Source organism: Equus przewalskii, chromosome 6 (genome assembly GCF_037783145.1).
Source record: "Equus przewalskii isolate Varuska chromosome 6, EquPr2, whole genome shotgun sequence".
In the NCBI taxonomy this organism is placed as follows: domain Eukaryota; kingdom Metazoa; phylum Chordata; class Mammalia; order Perissodactyla; family Equidae; genus Equus; species Equus przewalskii.
This window is the reverse complement of record NC_091836.1, coordinates 3,198,096-3,214,802: the sequence shown is the minus strand read 5'-3', so window position 1 is coordinate 3,214,802 and position 16,707 is coordinate 3,198,096. Positions and strand designations below refer to the sequence as shown.

Genomic DNA, 16,707 nt, shown 5'->3' with positions numbered 1-16,707 from the left:
CCACCCCCAGCCTTAGGAGTTTTATTTTAAGTGGGACAAGCAGCCATCAGAGGGTTTTAAGCAGGGAACATGATCCGATTTCATTTCGAGAGATGGTCGTAATTATGTCATTACAATTCACACGCCTTCTTCCAGCCCGTGTCCATTAAGCTCCTACTGTGTGTGTTGGGCTCCGGGGACGGGGCGGTGAACAAGACAGCCCCGGTGTCCCCTCGTTATGGGGACACTGATTTAAACAACAAAAGAAAATCCACAAAACGTCACGATGGCATCTGCCAGGTCCTCCCGCGCCTGCGTCTGATTTTTTCAGCTCGATTGAAATACATGGGACGCAGAAGATGGTGTGAGTGTCAGGTGTACAATGTGATGACGTGACACGCGTGTGCCGCAAACACAGTGGCCGCGATGAGGTTAGTTTGCGCGTCTTTCAGTCACACTGTTACCTTCGGTGACAACTTTGAAGATTTACTCTGGGAGCAGCTTTCAAGGATACGATAAAGTATCAGTAACTTGAGTCACCGCCTGTACCTTCCACCCCCGGGACTCCTTTTACAACTGCAACCTTGTATCCCATGGCCGCCATCTCCCCGACCCCCGACCCCCGACCCCTGGCAACCGCCACTCTCCTCTCGGTGGCTGAGTGTGGATTTTTTCGATTCCACATAGAAGTGAGGTCACACGGTGCTTGTCGTTCTCCGCCTGATTTATTTCGCTGAGCATAATGGCCTCGGGCTTCGATCATCTTGTTGTCCCGGCTGCTGTGAATAATGCTGCCGTGGACACGGCGTGCACATCGCTTTTCAAGATGAATGCCCAGCGGCGGAATTGCTGGATCCTGTGGTGGATCGACTTAATTTTTTTGAGGAATCTCCATACCGTTCTCCATAGTGGCTGCACCAGTTTACGTTCCCACCAACGATGCACAAGGGTTCCCTTTTCTCCACATCCTCGCCTACACTTTTCTTCTTTTTTTTCTTGAGGAAGATTAGCCCTGAGCTAACATCCGCTGCCAATCCTCCTCTTTTTGCTGAGGAAGACTGGCCCTGAGCTAACATACGTGCCCATCTTCCTCTACTTTATATGTGGGACGCCTACCACAGCATGGCTTGACAAGCGGTGCCATGTCCACACCCGGGATCCGAACCGGTGAACCCCGGGCTGCCAAAGCAGAATGTGCACACTTAACCGCTGCGCCACGGGGCCGGCCCCTCCTCTGCCCATTTTTGTGTGTCTGTTTTTGTGTGTCTGTCTCTGCAGGTCTGTCATTCTCTCCTGCTCTGTCTGTGTCTCTGTTTGGTTCTGTCTGTGTATTTTTGCTTCTCTCTGTGTCAGTATCTATAGCTGTGGATCCATGTGCATGTCTGTCTGTCTGTCTTTATCTGTGCCTGTCTACGCCAGCCTGTGCGTTGTCTCTGAACCTGTGTGTCCACTGAGACAGAACAGAGACGAATTCCTTCAGAGACCAGGCTGGGGGGAAAAGGCCATGGCCAGGCCTGACAGAAGTCCTGGGTGCAGATCAAGATAACACATCACACCGGAATCTTTAGAACTCAACCAGAATGAGAGCGCTCAATAGCCAAACCCATGGGGTGCAGCCAAAGCCGTTCTCAAAGGGAAATTTCTAGCCTCCAGATGCATTTATTAGGAAAGAGAAAGATCCCAAATAAACAGCACATCAGCTTGAGAGGAAAAAAGAAAGAGCAGGAGGGACCCTTGGAGACTGAGGTTGAGCTTCACAGATGGGGAAACCGAGGCCAAGAAAAGTTAAGCCACTCGCCGAAAGTCACAAAGCAAGGCAGTTCCTGGCAGAGCCGGGATTCAGAGCCAGGTTGAGTCCCTCCCAAGCCTTTGTTCCAAGACCCTAGAGCATTTTGGCACTGCTCCCTTTTGAATTCTATTTGTTAAAAAATTATTTCATTACAGAAAAAAAAAAAAAAAAGCAACCCAACAGCAATATGTCACGAATTCAAGACGAGTGGGTTTTTTGTTTTTTTTTTTTTGTTCTTTTTACCGAGCGAGCTTCCTGGTTGCTCAAATTTATCGTAAATAGCACATCTTGCTCAAATGGCTGTTCCATCCCCAAGGCCGGCCCCCTTGCAAACTTGACTTTGATTCCTGGGCTGGGGGCACTGGGAACTCAGCCCCAGAGACTCATGGGTGCCCACTCCCCAAAAGCAGGGATCAGGAAGGAGAAACCGGGCAGAAGCAGGGCCAAGAAATGGGCGGACCCTGCCCCCCTGCTCTCCACCCCCTGCCAGGAAGGAATTTTGCAATCCTTGCCCCTCCCTTCCCCCTGCCTGGCCCAGGTCCAGCCCCTAACGGGAACAGAATGTGGGCAGGGATTTCCCCCAGGGTTGGTGCCACTTCCCCCGGCCCAGGCAGGTAGAAGGCCACCTCGCCAGGCCAAAGGAACCTGGATGGGAGGGAAAGAGGCCACCATGTCCTCTTGGAGCCGAGAGCGAAACCAGAGGTAGGTCCCCACCCCATCCATCCTGGGCAGGCCCGGCCGCCAGGCAGCACGGGATACACAGACATTCTGTCTGACCCACTGAAGCCAAAGGGCCGGATGTAGGTCTGCAGGCTGGAAGGGACCTACCCTCGGGCTCGAACTATGACAGACCGGCTCCCCAGGTGGGCCCCGGGCCAGGCAGGGAGCGGGAGCCCAGCCCCCATCACAGACCTGAGAGAAGGACCCAGAGGGACAGAAGCCCCAGCCCCCTAAGGGTTACGGTGCCAACTGTAAACCATGCCATCCCAAGGCCAAATGCCCGCCCCCCGAACTGCGCAAACCAGGATGCACTTTTCATGTTCAGAATCCTCTATGTACCTGGGTTGCACCTGAGTGCTTAGGAGCAGGATGGAGCTGGGCCCAGGTTACCTAACCTGGTCTGGTCAGGGCTGGATGGAAAGAGGAGGAGCCCAGAGGGGGAAACTGAGAACTCTACTTGGGAAGGTCAGAGACAGCTTCATGGAAAAGGGAGCATTGGAGTTAGGGCTTTGCAGGATGAATAGGAGTTCACTGGCTCTGCCTTCAAAACGTGGGGCCAGGGAGATAAGAAATGACCCAGAAAACCAGCTAGACATTAGCAAATTGGACTGCAGATAAGTAACAGCCCATTGCGGCTGAGCTGGCAATGGGGTAGGGTAGCACTTAGGGGTCAGACTAAGAAACTTAGGTTTCAGAGGATTAGAATTCTCCCTGTAATAGAGGCTACTTATGGCCGCTGTCGCGGGGCGAAGGTGGAAACCAGAGGAGGAGGAGGAGGTGACGGCACCTGGACGGTGGTCCAGGTGAGCAACGAGGCGGCATGGTCCAGGGTGATGGAAGCAGAGACGGAAAGAGGGAGGCGCATTTGGGGTATTTCCACCCATCTGGGGATATCTTCGTTTTGACTTGTTGAGCCCCTTCTGTCGTTGCCGGCAGCCCAGGGGGCCTGAACCCCCATCTTTCTAGAACCATGTTCCTGCTGCTGCTCTCCGTGGCCTCGGCCCAGGGGGTCCCCCCAGACCCCACCGCCTGCCTGGTGTTCCAGTCGGTCAACGGGACCTCCATCGCCTGCAAGCCGCCCGCCGAAGTCCCCCGCCGCCTCCCGGCTGACACCATCCACCTGGCCGTGGAGTTCTTCAACTTCACCCGGCTGCCCGCCGGCCTCCTCCGGGGCGCCCCAAGGCTCCAGGAGCTGCACCTCTCCAGCAACCGGCTGCACAACCTGTCGGCCGAGCTGCTGCAGCCGGTGCCCGGGCTGAAGGTGCTGGACCTCACCCGAAACGCCCTGAGCCGCCTGCCGCCCGGGCTCTTCCGGGCCTCCGCCGCCCTGCACACCCTGGTGCTGAAGGAGAACCAGCTGCGGGCCCTGGACGCCTCGGGGCTGCACGGCCTCACGGCCCTGCGGCACCTGGACCTGTCCGGCAACCAGCTCCGGACGCTGCCCGCCGGGCTGCTGGCCAACGTCCCCAACCTGCGTGTCCTTGACCTTAGTGACAACCAGCTGGAGGCTCTGCCCTCCGGCTTCCTGAGGGGGCCCCTGTGCTTGGAACGGCTGCACCTGGAGGGGAACAGACTGCGCGCTCTTGCAGAGGACCTCCTGGCGCCCCAGGCGGACCTACGATACCTCTTCCTGAGTGACAACAAGCTGGCCAAGGTGGCCCCCGACGCCTTCCGGGGCCTGCGGCGGCTGGACATGCTGGACCTGTCTAACAACTCTCTGACCAGCGTGCCCAAGGGGCTCTGGGCCAGCCTGGGGCGGCCCACCCAGAACCTACAGTATGGCTTCGACCTCTCCCGCAACCCCTGGGTCTGTGACGGGCACCTGCACGACCTCTTTCGGTGGCTCGTGGACAACAAAGAGAAGATGTTCTTTCAGAATGACACGCGCTGTGCTGGCCCGGAAGCCTTCAAGGGCCAGACGCTCCTGGAGGTGGCCGAGTCCCGTTGAGGCCTGGGGCTGGAGGCGAGGGGACGGGGCCTGGCAGGACACCGCAGCCCACACCTTCTAAGGGTCAGGCCTTGCCACTGTTGCTGGGACCCATTTTGCCCATGTTTCCCACGGGCTCTCCGGCCGGCCTCCTTGTCATCGCTCGAGTTGTCCCTCTTCCAGAAAGTCCTTCCTCCGTCTCCCAGAGCTCCTGGGCTCGGGGCTCCCTCGGATCCAGCCTTGGCCCACGCACAGGTGTTGTCTCTCCCCGGCTCCGCCTCCCCCAGTTTGCAGGGCTCTCTGAGTCCGGCGCCTGGCACCGAGGCCCCTGTCTGTCACCCAGCGTCACCCATTCAGGGTGACACCCGAGGGGTTAATAAACAGCCGCTGAATGGAACGGGACGGACTGGCGTTCGCTGTGTTCCTTGCATCACCTCCCAAGTCGCCGTCCCGGGTCTCCGGGATGAAGGAGGGAAGGAGAAGTGTGACCCAGAGCCTGGGGTGGGGACAGGAGCTTCCACGGGGTCATCTGATGGCCTGCAGCTGCTCCGCCCCCTCCCCCTTCCCGGGGCTTAACTGGAAAGAAAATCCTGACCGTGGCCCGGGTGTCATTTTACGGGTGGATTCCTGCCAGCGCTCGTCCCGAGGAAGGTTGAAATTAAACCGGATTGCTTCAGGTCTCCAAACAATTTGTCATGCTGGCTGGTGACAACCCAGGGGACAGTCACCCAGGGCAAGCGTGGGCAGGCTGGACGGGGTTGGACAGATGCTCAGAGGCCGAAGGGCCTGAGTCGTCACCTGCCGACACAGTGTTGGGCATGCTGGGGGCCGGGGTCAGATTTGGGGGCCCCTGGGGGGGTTGGTTGGGGCCATGCTCGTTCTCTCCAGCTCCCTGGAAGGAGGGTCGTGCCCACGTCCGTGGTCATTGCAGGCACGGAGACGAAAGCCAGGGGTGTCTGGAGCCCGGCAGAGCCGGGTTTGAACCGGAACCCTCCATCGCTGGGGGCCCTGGAGGTGGCGGTTTAAAGCTTTCTGAGCCTCGGTTTGCTTCTCTGCAAAACGGGGGTTCCAGGGAATGGGCCAGCCTGGCTCCTGGCTTCGTTAAAGGGCAACTTGAAAAAAAGTAAAAAGAAAGACCTTGAGGACTGGCCCAAGGTCACTTGGCCAGGCGGTGGGGGCTGTGGGTGCCCTCCCCTGTCGCCGCGGTGACAGCAGCGAGGGTGACAGGGGGCCAAACCCGGCCAGCGAAAGTAGCGCAATCCTAGAGCATCCGGCGTCCCCGGGTTGCCGTGGCAACCGCTGAGCGCCCCGAGAGCCCCGGGGAGGGGGAGGAGCCTGGAGCCACGCCCCCAGGGACACGCCCCCCGCAGGCCTCTCCCCATTGGCCAGCCCCCGGAGGCCCCGCCCCCCGAGCCGCTATAAGGCAGGGGAGCCGGCGCGGGGCGGGGACGCGAGTGGGAATCTGGGGTCCGCGGGGACACTTGGGCGCTGAGGCCGCGCGCGCCCGGGTGAGTGCCACACGCAGGCCCGGGGGCCCCCCGATCGGGTCGGGGGACAGGGTCCAGGGGCGTGGGGAGGAGAGGGGGTGCCGGGCCGGAGCAGGTGGCCGAGACCCTTGGCCCAGTTGGCGGAGGCTCAGGACCCAGTTGGTCGGGGATCAGGGTTCTGAGGGCGCGCGGGGTGGGGACAGGGTTAGCACTGCAGCCGGGGAGTCTGAGGTCGAACTCCCCGCTCTGACCCTGCTTAGCGGAGTGACCTTGGGCCCAGCCTGAACCCGCTGCGTGCCTCAGTTTCCCCGCCTGTCAAACGGACTGTGGGTGTATTGGGATTCCGCAGCTGCCACCTGCACCCCTGCAGGGGCTGCTTGTGCAGTTCTGTCTGGGGGACGGGCGGCTGGGACCTCCCGCACTTTGCAGAAGAGAAAACAGTCCAGAGAGGTGAAGGCACTTGCCTAAAGTCACACAGCAGGTCACGGTAGGATTCGAACCCAGGCCTTTCTCTCCCCAGAGCCCAGGCTTTGAGTCACTACAGCGCCCCCCCGGCCAGACGCTCTCTGGTGTGCACCTACTGTGTGCAGAGCCCCGTGCACGCATTGTCCGGGCCCCTCATGACGCTCTGAGGTCGGTCTTATTATTACCCCATTTTGCGGATGAGGCAACTGAGGCCGCACGAGGAAAAGAGCCTTGCCTGGGTCACAGAGCCCACGCGGAGAGAACCCAAGGCCTGGGTGGGAGCTGGAAGGGCCGCGTGCAGGGCCCCCTCCCTCGCTCTGCCCTGCCCCCTACGGTGACCCCCCTTTTGCAGCAGGCATGTCAGAAGACGAGGCGGCCGAGGCCCCCAGACCCAGCGTGTGGGAGCAGGACCAGCAGGTGAGGGGCTGCCCCCACCATGGAGCAGGGGCACCCGGAGGGGTGGGGAGAGGCCCTCCTGGGATGCTTTCAGACCGGGCACCCCCGACCTCCATCCTTGCTTCCAGCACCTTCTTGAAGGACACTGGCCCAGGATGGGGTGGCGCCTCCCACCCATTTCCCCGAGGGGCACAGCGAGGCCCGGGCGGGGTTGGGGGGGGGTCTCTCCGAGCACCAGCGGTTTACCTGGCCTCTGCCCAACGCCCCTGTCCCACGTCTGGGCCTGTGTCCACCATCATGGCGCCCTTCAACAACAACGACGGCAGTAATAATAGCAGCAGTCACAGCAGATACTCCGCATCAGACAGGGCCCCAGAGCCCCCATCACAGCCCTAGCACCCACGGCACCAATGGGGAGACCGAGGCAACACCCAGGGCGGGCGGGGAAGCGGGCGGAGGTGTGGCCGAGCCCCCCACCTCTCCCCAGGGGGGGGCCCCCCCTCTGACGCCGCCCCTTCCCGCAGAGCGCGGTGCAGCGCGTGGCGGCCCTGCCGCTGGTCAGGGCCACGTGCGCCGCCGTCTCCGATGCCTACGGGGCCGCCAAGGACAGCCACCCGCTGCTGGGCTCCGCGTGCCGCCTGGCCGAGCGCTGTGTGTGCGGCCTGACCGCCCGCGCCCTGGACCGCGCGCAGCCGCTGCTCAGCCACCTGCAGCCCCAGCGTGAGTCCGCCCCTCGGCCACCGGCCGGGGGGGACGCGCCCCGGGGGTGCACCCCGCCCGCACTGGGTGTCCCTCCTCGGTCTCGCCGAGTCCGCGCGTGCCTTGGGGCCGCCTGTCCCCCGGCCACCGGGGTGTCAGCCTCGCTCAGGCCTGCCTGTGCCACCTGCGCCCCCTCTCTGTTGGATGGCCTGGCGCACCGTGGTCCCTTCACTGTCCAGCCTGCCCGCCACCGCCGTCTGCCCCGAGCCCGTGACCAGCTCAGGGGTCCAACCTGGTGCGGGGACCTCACGTCCAACCGAGGAAGGGGGTCCCCGGGGTGCCCCCACACCTTCTCGGCCGGCTGGCGTGACCTTGAGCCTGCTCGCCCAGCCATCTGAGCCGGGCGTGGGTGAGGAGTCACCTTGGTGCTGGCGGCAGCCGGTGGCAGGGCGGAGGCGAGGAGGGGCCCAGCCTGGTGGCCCACGCGCTCGCTCTCAGGGTCCCCAGCCCCTCCCCGGGGGCCAGCCAGGTCCCCCTTGTGGCCCCAAGCCGTCCTCGCTGTCTGTTACTCTGTCCCTTTCCCTGTCTCTCTGCCCCCCTCCTTTTTCTCTGCCTCTCCCTCCAGCACCCCCTCCCTCTATGACCCTCGATGTGTCCCTTCTTCCCTCGACGTCCCCCCGACTCTCAGCCCTGGCCTCTCTCTCTCTCTCCAGTGGCCACCGTGAATGACCTCGCCTGCAGGGGCCTCGACAAACTGGAGGAAAAGCTGCCTTTTCTCCATGAGCCGTCGGAGACGGTACCCGGCACGACCGGCCCGCGGGGCCCTGCGGGGGTGGAGTGGGAGGGAAGAGGTCCCTGGTCCCCGACCCGCCCTCAAAAGCCGCCAGTCGGGTTGAAAGCATCGGCTCCCACACTGTTGAGTGCTCACGATGCGCCCCCAGGGGCGGGCGAGGTTTGATTTCCCTCCGTTTTACCTGAGAGGAGAAACTGAGGCACAGAGCCAGCAAGGGGCCACGACGGGTCCTTGACCCTCAGCCCCAGAGACCCACGGCCCTCCCACCAGGTGGTGACCTCGGCCAAGGACGCGGTGGCCAGCGGCGTGACGGGCGTGGCGGGCCTGGCCCGGCAGGGCCGCCGCTGGAGTGTGGAGCTGAAGCGCTCAGTGAGCCACGCGGTGGATGTCGTGCTGGGCAAGTCGGAGGAGCTGGTGGCCCACTTCCTGCCCATGACCGAGGACGAGCTGGGTGAGGCCAGTGTCCTCCCCTCCCCACCCCGGATCCTCCCGCCCCGTCCCCATGCCCGGAGGGTACAGACCAGAGAGGGCGGGGACCCGCCCAAAGCCACACAGCAGACCTGCGGGACACACAGAGCTCCGGTCTGCTTCCGAGGCACCCCGGCCCGCATCCTACGAGATGCTTGAATTTGTCGCACGCGTGTGACAATCAGATTCTGCCCCATCTTCCCCGATACCCCACGTTCTCCAACGTTTCGCGTCTTATCTGCTGACCTGACACAGTCTGACTTCCCGGCCCCGCCTTATGGCGCGAGCTGAACATGTCAGCGTGTTCCCTCCTTGGCCGGGGGGCTGCGAGGCATTTATGGAGCACCTACTGTGTGCCTATGCCACTCCCTGCCTCAGTTTACCCCATCAGTAAAACGGGCTGATGACAGTAGGGTTTGGGGAAGCTTAACTGAGCCGGTCCGTCTAAAGGGAAACTGAATCTGGGGGAGGCTGGGTGACCCGGAGGGAGGGGGCGCCGACGAGGAGGGCGTGGCCACACTGACCCCCGGCTCCCGGGTCCCACCCTCCAGCGGCGCTCGCGGCCGAGGCCGAGGGCCCTGAAGTGGGCTCGGTGGAAGAGCAGAGAAGACACCAGGGCTATTTCGTGCGCCTGGGCTCCCTGTCGGCGCGGCTCCGCCAGCTGGCCTATGAGCACTCTCTGGGGAAACTGAGGCAGCGGAAGCACCACACCCAGGACACGCTGGCCCAGCTGCAGGAGACTCTGGAGCTGGTGAGAGCGCGGGCTGGGGACCTGCTGCCCGGCTCCTCCCTGGACCCTGCAGCCTGTGCTCCCCGCAACCCCCGCCAGAGGGCGCCCGGGAGCCCCGAGTCAGGACCGCCTCCTCCGCCCGCAGCCCTCCAGGCTCCCCTCCCTCGGGGAGAAGCCGAGTCCTCCCCCCAGCCCCCCAGGCCCCGCACGACCTGCCCCGTCCCCTCCCTGCCCTCCCTCCTCCCTCTGCTCCAGCCACACGGGCCTCCTCGCTGCTCCTCCAACATGCCAGGCATAATCCTGCCCCAGGGCCTTTGCACACGCTGTGCCCTCTACCTGGCACACTTTATTTTCCTTCTTGGTGCTTCTTGCTCCTAGAACGCACGTGATCTGCTTCTTCACTTACTCGTTGATCGCGTCCCCCCAGACTGATGGCTCCATGAGGGCAGGGACCTACCTGCTCCATCATTGAACAGACATTTATTGAGTGCTTACTGCATGGCTGGCCCGTTCACCGCTCTACTCCTGTCACCTAGCACACAGCAAGAGCTCAATAAATGCTTGTTCGGTGACTCAACTGAGCGCCCGGCACTATGCCGCATGCTTTCCACACAACGCTGTACGAGGATCTCACACCAACGCTGTGCTAACACCCGCTGTTTGTGTGCAAGGTGAACACACGACACGCAGTTTACCATTGTAACCACTTTAAGCGCACAGCTCAGCGGCATGAAGCACATCCACATGGTTGTGCCATCATCCCCTCCATCCATTTCCAGAACTTTCCATCTCCCCAAACGGAAGCTCGGTCCCCATGAAACACTGACTCCCACCCCTCCCCCAGCCCCTGGCCCCCATCCACTTTCTGTCTCTGTGGAGGTGGCTCCTCTGGGGACCTCCTGTGAGTGGACCACACAGTGTGTGTCCTTCTGTGTCTGGCTCATGTCACTGAGCATCACGTCCTCCAGGTCCGTCCACGTGGGAGCAGGTGTCAGTTTCCTTCCTTTTCATGGCTGCGTAATATTCCAGGGGGTGATGGACGATGGCTTATTTCTGTTCGTCGTCTGATACCTGCCCTGTCCTGGCGCTGAGGGCACAGTGGCCCCCTCGGGACACTCACAGCCCAGTAGGGGGATCAGGGTTGTGACGGGGGACGCGCCACATGTGGCAGGACCCCGAGGAGGGACCTGCCCAGCCGGAAGGGGAGGGAAGGCTTCCTGGAGGAGGTGATGTCCCCACCAGGCTCGCCCTGGAGGATGGGTGGAGGGAACAGCGCACCTGGCGGAGGCCCCAGCGTGGGTGAAGGGCGGGCGGTGACTCTGAGGACAGAGAACACAGCGGGCGGGCGACCCGGCCGGGCCAGGAGGCGCAGAAGCTCGCACAGCGGACCCCGCCCCCAAACCCTCCCGCTCTGACGACCCCCGCCCGCCACCCCGCAGATCGACTGCGTGCAGTGCGGGGCCACCCCCGCAGCCCCGGCCCGGCCTGGGAAGGTGCACGAGCTGTGGGAGGACTGGAGCCAGCGCCCCCCCGAGAACGGCCGCCTCCGCCGCCAAAGCCAGGTGGGATGGGGGAGGGCGGGGGGGTGGAGAAGGTTCTGGATCGGCCCAGGGTTGCCAGGGGCTGGGCTCGAGCTGTCGCGAACCAAGGGCTGAGGTCAGCTGGCTGGGGTGGCCACGGGGAAACTGAGGCAAGTCAACAGTCCTATTGGGTGTCTACGGGGGAAACTGAGGCAGTTTGATGGCTCTGTCCTGTGTCCCTGATGGAAACTGAGGCAGGAAGACTATCCCAATGGGTGTCCGTGGGGAAACTGAGGCAGGTTGATGGTCCCATTCGGTATCCATGGGGGAAACTGAGGCAGGGCGATTGTCCCGTCATGTGTCCATGGGGAAACTGAGGCAAGGCCACAGTCCCGTTGTGTGCCCCTGGGGAAAATGAGGCAGGGCGCGGGTCCTGCTCTGTGTCCCCAGGGAAACTGAGGCAGGGCTTAGGTCCCATTATCTGTCCCCAGGGAAACTGAGGCAGGGCGATTGTTCTGTCATGTGTCCATGGGGAAACTGAGGCAGAGCCACAGTCCTGCTGTGTGTCCCTGGGGAAACTGAGGCAGGTTGATGGCTCTGTTGTGTGTCCATGGGGAAACTGAGTCAGGGAGACTATCACACTTGGTGTTGATGAGGAAACCAAAGCAAGTCAATGTTCCCATTGGGTGTCCAAGGGGAAACTGAGGCAGGGTGATGCAGTCCTATTGGGTGTCCACTGGGGAAACAGAGAAGACAATAGTTCTGTTGTGTGTCCGTGGGAAACTGAGGCAGAGCCACGGTCCCATTGTGTGTCCCCAGGGAAACCGAGGCAGGGCACAGGTCCCGCTGTGTGTCCCCGGGGAAACCTAGGCAGGGTGACGGTCCTGCTGTGTGTCCCCGGGGAAACCCAGGCAGGGCACATTCCCGCTGTGTGTCCCCGGGGAAACCAAGGCAGGGCGACGGTCCCATTGTGTGTCCCCGGGGAAACCGAGGCAGGGCACGGGTCCCGCTGTGTGTCCCCGGGGAAACCGAGGCAGGGTGCAGGTCCCACAGTGTGTCCCTGGGGAAACTGAGGCAGGGCGATGATTCCACTGGGTGTCCCTGGGGAAACTGAGGCAGGTTGATGGCTCTGTTGTGTGTCCCTGGGCAAACTGAGTCAGGGAGACTATCACACTTGGTGTCGATGGGGAAACCAAAGCAAGTCAATGTTCCCATTGGGTGTCCAAGGGGAAACCGAGGCAGGGTGATGCAGTCCTATTGGATGTCCACTGGGGAAACAGACAATAGTTCTCTAGTGTGTGTCCATGGGGGAAACTGAGGCAGAGCCACGGTCCCATTGTGTGCCCCTGGGGAAACCAAGGCAGGGCACGGGTCCTGCTGTGTGTCCTTGGGGAAACCGAGGCAGGGCGCATTTCCGCTGTGTGTCCTTGGGGAAAACGAGGCAGGCTGATGGTCCCGCTGTGTGTCCCCGGGGAAAACGAGGCAGGGCACGGGTCCCGCTGTGTGTCCTCGGGGAAACCGAGGCAGGGCGATGGTCCCGCTGTGTGTCCCCGGGGAAAACGAGGCAGGCTGATGGTCCCGCTGTATGTCCCCGGGGAAACCAAGGCAGGGCACGGGTCCTGCTGTGTGTCCTCGGGGAAACTGAGGCAGGGCGCGGGTCCCCTTGTGTGTCCCTGGGGAAACTGAGGCAGCGCAATGATCACACTGGGTGTCCCTGGGGAAACTGAGGCAGGTTGATGGCTCTGTCATGTGTCCCTGGGCAAACTGAGGCAGGGAGACTATCACACTGGGTGTCCACGGGGAAACCGAAGCAGGTCAATGGTCCCATTGGGCGTCCAAGGGGAAACTGAGGCAGGGTGATGCAGTCCTATTGGGTGTCCACTGGGGAAACAGACAATAGTTCTCTAGTGTGTGTCCATGGGGGAAACTGAGGCAGAGCCACGGTCCCATTGTGTGCCCCTGGGGAAACCAAGGCAGGGCACGGCCTGCTGTGTGTCCTTGGGGAAAACGAGGCAGGCTGATGGTCCCGCTGTGTGTCCCCGGGGAAACCAAGGCAGGGCACGGGTCCCGCTGTGTGTCCTCGGGGAAACCGAGGCAGGGCGATGGTCCCATTGGGCGTCCAAGGGGAAACTGAGGCAGGGTGATGCAGTCCTATTGGGTGTCCACTGGGGAAACAGACAGGGCATCAGTTCTGTTGTGGGTCCAGGGGGGAAACTGAGGCAGAGCCACAGTCCCGCTGTGTGTCCCCGGGGAAACCGAGGCAAGGGGGCGGTCCCGGCGCGCGTCTGCCGGGGGCGCTGAGCCCCGTCCCGCCCCCCGTCCCCCGCCCCCCGCAGGCGGAGCTGGAGACGCTGGCGCTGTCGCGGAGCCTGATGCGGGAGCTGCAGGGCGCGGTGGACGCCCTGGAGAGCAGCGTGCGCGGCCTGCCCGCCGGGGCGCAGGAGCGGGTGGCGGAGGTGCGGCGCAGCGCCCACGCCCTGCAGGCCGCCTTCGCCGACGCGCGCCGCTTCGGGGACGTGCCGGCCGCCGCGCTGGCCGAGGGCCGGGGCCGGGTGGCGCGCGCGCACGCCTGCGTGGACGAGCTGCTGGAGCTGGCGCTGCGCGCCGTGCCGCTGCCCTGGCTCGTGGGGCCCTTCGCGCCCGTCCTCGTGGAGCGGCCCGCGCCCCCGCCCGACCTGGAGGCGCTGGTGGACGAGGTCGTGGGGGGCCCCGACCCGCGCTGGGCGCACCTAGACTGGCCGGCGCAGCAGAGGGCCTGGCGCGCGCAGCACGGCGACCTCCCGGGGGACCTCCCGGGGGACATCCCGGAGGAGGAGGCGGAGCCGCGCCGCCCCGAGCACACCCTGATGCCCGAGCTGGACTTCTGAGCGCACCGGCCACCCTCCTGGCCTCGAGGTCCCTGCGGCCCCCTGGTGGCCACACCCGGGCGCCAACACCAGCGCCTGGCCCTCGGCCCCGGCGGGGACTCGCGGTGTGGCCGAATTCGGAACCCTGGACCGGGTCATGATAGCACGCACGCCCTCCCCGGCCTCCCCCTTGGACACGTGGGGACCTGAACCCCCAAGTCAGGTCCCCAAGCTGGGTGCATCTGTCTGTGGCCCCCACCCCAAGAAGCGGATCAACCCCCCCCAGAGAAGCACACAGTGTGTCCAGCTTTGAGAAGTGAGCGCCCCCCGCCCCCCGCCCCCAGCTCGTCCCTCTGGCCTGACGGGTCCCCACGGACGCCCGCCGCACCTGCTGGGCCTGCCAGACCCGCCCGCCTGGCCGCTCAGGGGTGGCTCTCAAGAATAAACGGGCTGCGTGTCGTCCAAAGGCCTGTGCTGTGGCCTCTGTTCTGGCCCGGGTGGGACTCGGTGGCAAGGCACTGGGGGCCGCAGGGGTGCGTGTCTGCGTGGCACGAGCCGGGGTTCGAGATCTGGACGGAGCGAGGCCTCCCTGACCAGCCTGTCGCCCTGTCTGCCGTTCCGCCAGGAGCACCCAGCCCACCTGGGTCAAGCACTCAGCTGCAGCTTCCTGGACTGGCAGCTGTTCACACTTTAGTGTAAATGAACTCCTCGGCAACTGCAGGATCAGGAGGAGGAAGAAGTCAGACGGGGTGACCCCTCCTGTGCCCACCTCCCTGGACCCGCTGTGTTTCTCCAGCTGCGCCCGTCGCGATGGGGCAGACAGAAGCAGGCCAAGAGCCACAGGCCCGTCTCGCGGGGGCCCTCCTGTCCTCTGACCGCATTCTCGGCTGTCCCCCAGGCTCCCCCGCGGCTGGGCGGGGTGTTGGGAAACCACGGTCTGCGGCAATGAGGTCAGGGTGGCCCCTGGCTTCCCTGGGACCCGGCCCAGGGGCAGCCCTGGGAGCCCGGAGCACTTCCCGCCGGCTGATTCACCTCCCTGCCCCTGCTCAGGACCCTCCATGGCTCCCTGTGGCCCTCAGACCAAACGTCCAAGTCCCCACCCAGGACTTCCGGCTTCATCCATGGGCCCTGCACAGACCCCGCTGCGTTCCCACTGAACGGGGCACATTCCCTGACCCCAGGGCCTTTGCTCAGGCTGCGCCGGGAATGCCCTTCCCACTCCCCCACCCATTTCTCAAACACATCTGACCCAGTCCCAGACCCTACGCCGCCTCCTCCAGGAAGCTCCCCCTGATTCCACCCCAGCGGGAGCGCCCCCTTCTTGGGGCGCCAAGTCCTTTCTCCCGGCCTTAGAGCCCCCGCAGCTGGGCTCCTGGCGGGCCGGGCAGAAGGGCATTTGGGCAGAGGGAGCGGCTCAGGCTGAGGCAGTGGGGGGACGGGTTAGACCAGACAGAGGCGAGGGGGGACAACTGGAAGCGGGGGGCCTCGCCTCCAGCCGGGCGGGCACGCTGCCCCCGTTCCCTCCTCCCTGACAGGGTCCGAGGGTGGCAGGGGCCCGATCCCAGTAAACGCGTCATTCCCTCACTGTCTGTTCATTCCACACTAATTGAGCGCCTGCTGTGTGCCGGGCAGCTCCTCGCCCTGGGGACACGGGGCGGTGGGCAAAACCGACAGAATCCGGCCCTCCAGGCCCTTACGATGACGCCGCAGGAGCGACAGAGTGAAGACAAGACAAAGGAGGGGATTACTTGTCTTGGCGTCAGCAGAGGATGAGAAAGAGAGAGATGGAGAGTGTGCGGGGGGACGAGGAGGGGGCGTGCATTTTAAACAAGAGGAGGGGAGCCAGGGAGCCCTCTCTGAGGAGGCGACATATCAGCAAAGACTGAAGAGCATTCCAGGCAGAGGGCACAGCCTGTGCAAAGGGCCTGGGGCAGGCGCGTGGGAGGAAGAGTGAGGAGGATCATGTGGCTGGAGCAGAGGGAGGAGGGGGAGAGAGGGAGGAGGGAGGGCGGGGAGGGGACGGGGCAGGTCGTGCGGGGCCTGGGGGGCCGCGGGGAGGACTCGGTTTCTCCCCGAGGGAGGGGAGCCTGGAGGGCTGCGGGTGGAGGAGGGCAGCCCTGACTCAGTGTTTATGCGGATTTGGGTTATTTTGGCTGCTTTCCGCTCTGTGCTGTGGCAGCCCTGTGGGGGGGGGGGGGCGGGGCGGGCACGCCAGGGTCCCCCCTCCCGCCACCTTTGGGAAGTGTTGGCGGGGAGGAGAGGGCCCGGCCCCGAGCTTCTGCTCCCCGACTGTTTGGCAAACAAAGCCACGGCTCCAGGGAGACGGCCTGGGGGTCACCACCCCGAGGTGGACTCTCCCCGCTCCCAGCGCAGGGCCCAGAGCCACCAGCACGGGGCTGGGCGCCGGGCCCAGGGCGCACAGGGGGAAACTGAGCCCGGGGAGCGTGCGCATCCCTCCCCTGCCGCCTGCGCCCGGGTTCACACCAGGCCTTGGACGCCTCCTCCAGGAAGCCGCCTGAGTTGGCCCAAGCCCCCCAGGGGCGCGTCTCCCTCCCAGGGCGCCCCCCGCTCTGCCGTGCCCACCGTGGGCTGCACCCGCCTCTCTCTCAAGCGAAGTCCCTTCTGGAGGGTGACGCCCCCCCCCCGCCCCCCGCCTGGCTGGGGACAGCCCCACTCCCCACGGCCCCCTTTCAGCCCCCACGATGCGAAACCAGCACTGGCGGAGCACCTGCCGGGGCCCCAGCGCCAGGGCAGACAGCGTGATCTCGCTTCAGCTCGCAACCACCCTAGGAGTTGGCCCATTTGGCGAAACATTTATTAAGCGCCAACTGTATGCCAGGTACTGTTCTATGGTGGGGGCCGCAGCAGAGAACCAAACAGGCCTGACG

General features: G+C 63.9%; 2 protein-coding genes across 10 annotated transcripts; both read left to right on the top strand.

Moving 5' to 3' along the window:
- Positions 1-2,319: 2,319 nt before the first annotated feature.
- LRG1 (leucine rich alpha-2-glycoprotein 1) lies at positions 2,320-4,817 on the top strand. Of its 2 annotated transcripts, none has more exons than XM_008511911.2 (2): positions 2,320-2,470; positions 3,455-4,817. In XM_008511911.2, the coding sequence occupies exons 1-2, from the start codon at positions 2,418-2,420 to the stop codon at positions 4,434-4,436; spliced, it is 1,035 nt and encodes a 344-aa protein (XP_008510133.2). In that variant the 5' UTR covers positions 2,320-2,417; the 3' UTR covers positions 4,437-4,817. The 2 variants fall into 2 exon arrangements, with proteins under 2 accessions (XP_008510133.2, XP_070478743.1); XM_070622642.1 differs by having other exon boundaries at positions 3,425-4,817.
- Positions 4,818-5,809: 992 nt separating this feature from the next.
- Positions 5,810-14,285, top strand: PLIN5 (perilipin 5). 8 transcript variants are annotated; one of them, XM_070622644.1, is made up of 9 exons: positions 5,828-5,923; positions 6,423-6,535; positions 6,723-6,784; positions 7,288-7,483; positions 8,176-8,258; positions 8,526-8,706; positions 9,275-9,474; positions 10,893-11,015; positions 13,310-14,285. In XM_070622644.1, exons 3-9 carry the CDS (start codon positions 6,725-6,727, stop codon positions 13,838-13,840), a joined length of 1,374 nt encoding a protein of 457 aa, XP_070478745.1. In that variant the 5' UTR covers positions 5,828-5,923; positions 6,423-6,535; positions 6,723-6,724; the 3' UTR covers positions 13,841-14,285. The 8 variants fall into 8 exon arrangements, with proteins under 8 accessions (XP_070478747.1, XP_070478745.1, XP_070478744.1 ...); XM_070622643.1 differs by having other exon boundaries at positions 6,720-6,784; XM_070622651.1 differs by lacking the exon at positions 6,423-6,535 and adding an exon at positions 6,273-6,389 and having other exon boundaries at positions 5,860-5,923.
- The last annotated feature ends 2,422 nt before the right edge of the window (positions 14,286-16,707 follow it).